This window comes from Charadrius vociferus, unplaced genomic scaffold, assembly GCF_000708025.1.
Source record: "Charadrius vociferus isolate BGI_N301 unplaced genomic scaffold, ASM70802v2 scaffold964, whole genome shotgun sequence".
Classification (NCBI taxonomy): domain Eukaryota; kingdom Metazoa; phylum Chordata; class Aves; order Charadriiformes; family Charadriidae; genus Charadrius; species Charadrius vociferus.
In genome coordinates, this window is record NW_009647945.1 from 396,704 (window position 1) to 404,785 (window position 8,082).

At 52.3% G+C, this 8,082-nt stretch overlaps 2 protein-coding genes across 2 annotated transcripts in view; both read right to left on the bottom strand.

The window, feature by feature from the left end:
- Positions 1-5,311, bottom strand: part of CALB2 (calbindin 2) — a 13,939-nt gene extending 8,628 nt beyond the window's left edge. The window contains exon 1 of the mRNA XM_009883261.1: positions 5,254-5,311. Within this exon, the coding sequence (XP_009881563.1) occupies positions 5,254-5,311 (58 nt within the window). The remainder of the gene's footprint in view (positions 1-5,253) is intronic.
- A 169-nt stretch (positions 5,312-5,480) lies between these two features.
- PNP (purine nucleoside phosphorylase) overlaps positions 5,481-8,082 on the bottom strand; it is a 15,870-nt gene continuing 13,268 nt past the window's right edge. The window contains exons 5-6 of the mRNA XM_009883263.1: positions 6,631-6,821; positions 5,481-5,698 (exon numbers count right to left, since the gene is read on the bottom strand). Coding sequence (XP_009881565.1) covers positions 5,481-5,698; positions 6,631-6,821 — 409 coding nt within the window. The remainder of the gene's footprint in view (positions 5,699-6,630; positions 6,822-8,082) is intronic.

The following is an 8,082-nucleotide window of genomic DNA, read 5'->3' on the forward strand; positions in this document are numbered from 1 at the left end:
TGTGCCCATCTTTCGGAGGAAAACCCAAGGAAGCCTCGGATCAAGGCTCCGCCATCCCCGCCGGATGGGGGGTCCTTGGAGGGCCGGGAGTGATGCTCAGCCCCAAAAAGTGCCGTTTCTCACCCCGGTTCCCCTTGGTGCCCGCCGGCTCTGTCGGGGGATTTCCTTTTCCCAAGTTTTCCCAAACAGCAGGGAAATTTCCAGGCCCAAACAAACAGCCACACGTGGGGGTTGTCACCGGCTCCAGCGCAGCCTGCCCAGGGGAAGCGTTGCCATGGCTACGGGGGGGGGAAAAAATCATATAATTCAGCTCCAGTGAGAAGGCTCGGCCGATAGAAGTGCTTAATTAAAGATGAGAAGAAAGCAGGAAAGTTCAGACGTGCGCAGAGCAGGGACGTAATCGGTGGCGGGTGGCTGCGGGGAGTTATCGGGGGGACTGCCCATCCTGCCGGGTGCTGGTGCCTCCGGTTGTTTGTCTCTCAGCTGGAAGAAAAGGGGGCTATGAGATGCTTCCCCCCCCCAAAATGACAGAGCCCACAGCCCTTTTGGGAGCAGGCCTGGGGACCGGGAGATGACCTCAGCCTGGCTTTAACGCCGTGGGGAGCTGGGGCAGGGCAGGATGCCAGACTCCGGGCACAGGAAGGGAGATGCTGCGCCACCTTCCCATGGGGTGGGACACAGAGCAGTGGGTGCCCTTCTCCTCCTCTCTGCTGCACAGCGCAGCCTTCAAGCACACCCGGAGACACCGAGGGGTGTCCCAGGCATTCAATTCATGTTTCCTCGGGTCTGGCATGGAGAGGAGTCCCCAAAAAGCATCTTTTCCCCATTATTGGAGCACAATTTTCCCTAAAAGAACGCATTGCTTTTCCATCTCCCTCCAGAGCAACGTTTTCCCTGGGGGCTGAGCACGAACACAGAGTGGGTTTGGGGATGTGTCCCCGGGCTGGGGTGGGGGGAAGAAGGGGCACAGGGGAACATTGGGTCTCCAGCGCTGGTCCATCACCCGCTCCGGGGGGAGCGAAGCCCTAGCCAGGACAGCCCCAGGTCAGCAGCCCAGCGCAGTCACACCGCTCCAGGACACCCACCTCACCGCTGACCAAGACCCAGCGATGCTCCAAGTTGGCACCCAGGAGGAAAATTTGGGCTCCGGCAGCGCCCTGAATCCGCTCCCTGCCATCCCTGGGGAAACACTTCCTCTGCGAAGCACCCAGAGGGGCAAGAAGGGCTCCTCACTCCAGGAAGGGGTTTGCTAAGATGGAGAATGAGAATTTTGGAGAGCAGGCTGTGGAGTGTCGGGGTGGTTGTTCTGTGTAAAGCCATCCCCCAGCACGGGTGTCCAGGCTCCGGGCATAGCAGGAGAAAGAATGTCCCCTCTGCAGGAGGAGAGGCTGGATGGTCCCTTCCAGCCTTCACCCATGTCCCGGCTGTTAAACCAACTCCTCTCTGAATGTGCCATCAGATTTTGGAAATAACAGACCACCACGCTGCTTACAGAGTCAGGATTTAATTCGGCATTAAACTGAGATCCGCCCACTGCCATGACCCGCACCACTCTCCCTCGCTCTGCATATTCAGCCTGGCAGGGAAGAGTTTAATTCTTTCCAGCATACAAAATTCTAAAAGCTTTTTTGGGGGAAAAAAACCCACCACCTCCATAGCAGAAATCACTCCCTTCGACTGCAGGTTTTCAGTAAAGAGAAACATCTAAAGGAATTTTAATAACTTGAAGGCAAAGTGTACATTCCGCTGCTGAGCTGAGACAGATAGTATTTGTTTTTGTTTTGTTTTAAAAAAAGCTTTTTGGTTTACTTTTATGTCGAAAAAAAAGTGCAAATGGTGACTCTCATTTAAAAGAGTGAGTCTGGGAAAGCGAGTCTTGTAAAGCAGAGAGGATGGAGCACACGATCAGGTTCATTTGGGGAGGTTGTGGGGTTGTTTCTCAGATGACAGCAGACATCGCTTAAAAACCTCACGGTATGGTCGGGGCAAGGGTTGTATCAGAGATTTCTCCTCTCGCCATCAGGCTTTCATGTGAATCACTCATGAGGGCATCGCTGCAACATCTCCATCTTCTCCAGGGGACTGGAAGCAGCAGGAACCCACGAGCTGAAAAAATCCCTCTGGAGTGCTGATGAAGGAAAAGGCCAGGGCTGGCACAAGGGACGGGCCAGACTGGTTCATGAAACCAGGGCTGGGAGGGAGTAAAGGATGGATCCCACCGCCACAGGCATTGCAGTGTGGGACAGCTGTGTCCCACAGGATGGTCTGGGCAAGGAGACCGTGTCCCGCCTCTGGTGCAGATGACTTGCTGCACCGATACCTCCACAGCCCATCACACCTTTCAGCTGCTCGGAAGTTAGTTGAGGTCCTTTGGTTCTTGGGTTTTTTTTTTTTTTTTTTTTTTTTTCTCCTCATGGGAGGGTTCCCCAGCCCAGTGGGATCAGCGAGAAATACCTGTGCAAAGCTCTGGTCAAGGGTTGGTCCTGATCATGCCGAGCTCCGGTCCCCCAGGGCTGTCCTCCAGCCTGGGGGGGTGGAAGCTGAGGGTACAGCTGAGCGACACCCTCCTTTCTAAGTGGCACAGCAAACAGAAACACTGTTTTCCAGATCACAGCAGGTTTTATTTCCTCCCAGTTTCTCCCCCCATCTCCTCCCCCCCCGTTGCACCATTGTATTTCAGCCTTTTGAAAATCACCAGCAACAGAAAAGAAATATGTTGGATTAAAAGTACCTCCAAAATCAGACAAATCCACTCATTAGCTGTATTCCCCCACTCTCCCCCAAAGCACGAGCAAGATCCCTTCCAAAGTCCTGAAGGCATTTCCCCCCTCCCCCATCCTCTCATCATACACAGGGACAAAAATCAGGATGTTCACACAGAGTTCAAGTCATCCAGGTCAACCCCGGGGCAGCAGAAGGAAGAGCCCCCAACTGTTAGAGGGCTCGAATGCTATTTAGAAATTATTTCTTTAAAAACGGGCATAATTTGCCAAACATTTAGTCACGCGGTAGATTTTTTTTTTTTTCAGATCAAAATTTAAGTTGCAGACGTATTCAGCGTGGTACAGGTCTGATGTTCTGCCTCCAGTACCGCTGGGGAGGAACACACCCGGGCGCTGCTGCCGCGCTCCTCCTTGTCTCCAGCCTGGCTTGGAGAAGCACCGGCGCATTGGTGGGGTTTTGGGGATGCTTCCCTTCCCGTGGCAATCCAGCCTGGCTCCGATTAATTAACGGAGTCTGCCGAAATCACGGCCTTCGCTATTCCGGCTGCTCTCGAGCTACAGTGAGCTGCGCAGCTGTCTTCCACTCACACTTGAGAGACTTTGTATTTACCAAGTATTAATTAGATGAATGTGAAGCACCATTTTCTAGGCAGGGGAAATTATCCACTCGCTCTCTCTCTGCCCTGTAACAAGCCCGCATTGGGACAAGTCTGAAAAGGGAGCAGGTAGAAGTGGTTCCTTCTTGCTCTGCACAGCTGCCGCTTTTCATATTTCACTGCTTTTGCTGCCACCGTTGATAAGCACTTCACTCCTGCTAGACCTGAAAAGGCAACAGCCTTGTGGAAGGAGGAGCTGGAGTCTCTCTCCCTTTGCATATCGCCACCAGAGCCGGTGCCCGAGACTGTCTCGACAGTCAGACCCACCAAGTGGAAAGAGCTGCTGTCTCAGAGGGCTCCTCCAAGTGCCAGGAGCTGCTGAAGGAGCAACTCAACCGGCAGAGCGCAGGCAATGAACCTCCCCCTCCAGAAGTCCTCAAGACCAGGCTGGGCAGATGTTTGTCAGGACTAACCGCAGATAACCCTGCCCAGGAGAAGAGTGGGGAGGATGGGGTGTCCACCCCAGGACCCCTCCTACACCTGAAGTGCTACCGTTTTGCAGAAAACACACACAGCACAACTGGTGGTGGCGGCAACATCTGCACGGTTAATAACACAGCAGTTGACACCAGTAATTGCAGCACGAAGGGCTTCAAGCAAATACCCATCCAGAAAAAAAAACCTCATCAGGCCACAACATCCTTTTGCGCCCGGAGCTGAAGAAATGTCACAGAAGGCTGAAGGCTGCGACAGAGGGTGAGCAGCAACGGGAAACAATTGATCAGCTAAATTTAGGAAGGCAGATTGGGAGCTCTCCATGACCGGTTGGGTGTCTTTGGTTCAGACCACTGTGTCAGCCGAAAACATTTAGCTGTGACAGCTATGAGCTTTATAGAGAACTCCAAGATAAGTGAAGGGAAAAGGTTACCTAATAATTACAGTCACTGTATCGCATCCAGCTGCATCCACAGCTCAGCTTGACCTTTGGGCAACAATGAATAATGCACCGTTGTGGTGAACAGTCATCCTTCCACGATAGGCCATCCGCACGCTGGTAGAAGCCACGTGGTGGCCTCTCTTGCTTGTCCTTTGCTCACTGCTAGGCTCAGTTTCTTCGTGTAAGACGACCAGGAAAGTCAGAAAAATATCATGTGTGTTCCAAAATAATTGCCACTGTAATTTCACATCACTAAACTCTACAAACCATTGGTGCTCCAACATCTGCTGCAGGGATTGCAGCAGAGCAAAGCTGGGGTGAAACGATGGGGTCAAACTACGATCTCTCTGTCTTGGGCCACCAAAAGGTAACCAATCCCCAGCGCAAGTGGCTCAAGCTGCTGATCTCGGACATCCAGAGACAGAATTAACAAAACCAGGCAGAGCGGGACCTGGATCCTGCTTCCAGCTTGGCCACTGTTTTGGCCACTGTGCATGGAAGCTGCGCTTTCGCTCCCCTGTAAAACAGGGCGACAGCAATTCAAGGCTGGAAACGGAGCGGGGAGGTGCGAGGGGTTCTTGGGGGCACGCTGCATTTTAGCAAACAGCCACCAAGCTCTGCAGCTGGTCATAAAGAGCCGAGAAGTGAGCAAGGAGAGGGCTTTCTGGGGAGACCTTTGGGGATGGGTAAGGGAACCCGACCCCGTGCACGGGGATGCAGTGGTTTTCCAAGCTGTAAAATCAATTGCAATCTCAGGTCCTCATCCAAAACCCAGAGTCTTTTTGTGGACTTCCACCGGCTTCAGATGAGGCCCTCCCAAAGCATGCCCAGCAGACACCAAGCCCTGCGACCAGTTCTTGACCCGGCTCACGGCGATGGGGGAGCAGAGACCCCGGGCAGGAGGGTGCAGCACCATGAGTGAGAAACACTGAACGCTCTGCAGCAGGAGGAGGGGGAGCTGGAGCCCACCGTACAGAGGGGCTCATTGCTGACATACCGGTTTGGGAACCTGCCAGAAAGCCGTTTTGGTCACTGGCTACTAACAAGGGGATCATTCCAGCAAAATTCAAAGCAAACCTCTGCACCTGACCAGCTAAAAACCAGGGACAAAGATGAAAGGGTCTATTCAAAATCAGGACAGTAGAAGGACAGTCTCACCAACAGCTCTCCCCCAGCACTTGCTCGTGTTCACACATTACGGTATGAATGATAAATGGCTGGAGGTCACGGAGAGTTTGTGCTTTCCCCCAGCTTGCCAAGGAGATGTGTGACTAGTTTCTGCAGGGCTTCAGCCCGGACCACCGAGACACGCAGCACTTCCTCATGGTTGGCTTTCTCTTGACTGTTGTAGCTCGTCACCACTTTGTTGGTGATGAGGGAGATCCCAAGGACTCGGAGGCCACAATGCCTGGCTACAATTACTTCTGGGACGGTGCTCATGCCTATGGTAGGAGAGGAAAAGAGCAGGAGGAGTCAGGATTTACACCAAAACAAGATCTCTCCAAGGCTGCAAGCCACGATCCTGCCTTCTGCGCATGCCCTTGTCTCATTTCCCCACAGCTCTCCACTTCTCAGGTACGTAAGAGTTAAAGGCTGCGATAGTCATAAGGCTGCAATGGTTGTAGCACTCCAGTTACAACCCTGCTCAGCACAATAACCCACCCACATTCGATTCCTATGTCCCTCTCCCCAAGACATGTCAGACTGCTTGCAGCCCTGCTAGGAGAAGTACTGATGTGCTGTGTCATTTGGCTTTTCTCTTCCTCGGCTAAAAAAGCCATTGCAAAGAAAAAGAGCTTTGTGTGAGCTGAGCTCCTTCCCTCACACACAATGAATCTGCAGATATTAACGAACAGATTGCCATGAGATGCTTCAACGACCTGGGGTCAAGCTGGAGGAATGATACAGACAATAACGCTTACCTTCCTTGTATGCAGTTGGGAAGGTAGCCATAATTACCATCCTTAAACAACCAAGACTTTTTTGAAGGCTGCTTTGTAGGGAAGAGGCACAGTAAAAATCATTACAGGGCCAGAAATTAAAAAAAAAAAAAAAAAGACTTGATTTCTGATGGGGGGGTCACTCAGTCCTGCTGGAGTCGAGCCATTAGAGCACGGGGGATGCGTCTGAGAATTAAACCCAAAATTGTACTGGGATCCCTGTCCTGGGCAGCCATAAGCAGAGAGACTTTCTGCAGATCCATCCTAGGAGCTGCGCTAAGGCGCTGCAGACCTACGCAGGAATACACAGAGCTGGTTTCTCCAGGCCCAGGAGACTTAGAGAGTCACAGACTGAAGAATGCCAGCCGTGAGCAAAATTAACTGTTTAATCCGCATGTCCAACCAACCCTACCAGCCCAGCCCATGCAGCTTACCTACGGCATCCGCACCCAGTGCCTGCAGCACGCGGCACTCCGCAATGGTTTCATAGGAGGGACCAGTCAGCAGACAGTACACCCCTTCTCGGATGAAGCTCAGGAAGCCCAGCTCCTGTGCGCTCTCCATCGCCAGGCCAAGCAGATCTTGTTCGTAAGCATCTGACATGCAGGGAAACCTCACTCCAAACCTGCAAGGCAGTAAGAGGGCAAAGCCGTGCTGATATTGGTACTGCTACCTGCCCTCCATCAGAGTTCAGCCATGCTCACCCTCTGGAGAAAGGGGAAATGTTAAGGGCAGACATGCCACGGATGCAATCTCTCTCACCCCGGCCTCATCACCAGATACTTCTGCCATCACGACGTTCCTGCTAGATTTAATCACTTGAGAGCCTCAGCACGCAGAGGTCACGGCTGTTGGAAGGTCTGGCACTGCTTTCCTACTGCACAAACCTTTCAGGAATGGTCCTTCCAAGGACTCCTGTCTCCAGGGAGCACTGATGGCCAACTCTCTCCCCAATAACTGCCCATGGTGACTTAAATATTGTCCATGACTTTTAAATATTGTCCATTAGACAGCTGCTGCCCTTTGCTCCTCCTGCTCGATGGCTTGCAAACAGGCCCTCGGTGGCACCAAATCCCAAAGGTCATCCCAGTGAGAGGGTTTGAGCAGGGCCGGATGGAGCATCGGTCACTACTTTTAAGACTCATCACAGCAGGCAGCTACTAAATGAGGCTCCCAGCCAGGGATGCCCCGTACCACAACAGCAAGGGCTGTCCTGTCTCCACATTAACACCCAAATGCTTGAAAAACAGAGCTGGATGCACTGGACAAATCACACGAGGTTTGAGTCTTTCTCCTTTATTGCCAACATTAGGTCAGTTTGGAGGGCCTCAAGGAATGACTTTCTTTGGAAGGCAGATGAACAAAGCTTGCTGGCCAGAACAAAGCTCACAGCCTGGGAACGAGCATCTGGTTCTGCATTTGGTTCCTGGCACAGCAAGATCACACCAAGGACAAGCTTGGAGACTCTTCTAGGATAGAAGTGCAATCCAGATGCCCCAGTAAGTTCTGCCTGCCCCTCAGCTGCCCATCTACAGCGTGCACACATCCTGCAGGTCTCATATTCCGCCGCCCAGCCCCAGAGAAGGAGTATTGGATACTCAGGAGAGCATCAGATGGTATTAGATGTCTACATTTAGGCAATGGCATCCCATTCCAGGTGTCCTTCTTTGCAGGGAAATGGGGAGAGCAGCACATGTTGGAGCTCCAGGGCCATATTTTAGGTAGCTTTCATCCTGTGCTTCAGGGCTGGGTCTCTTGTTTGCTTTGGATCTTAAGATAACAGCTCAATCCTGTTCCTGACTGACCAAATCCTACTATTGACTCAAGGAGAACAGAAATAGATGGCCAAAACTGGTGTGCTGCTGCTGAGGAAATCTGAAAAATAA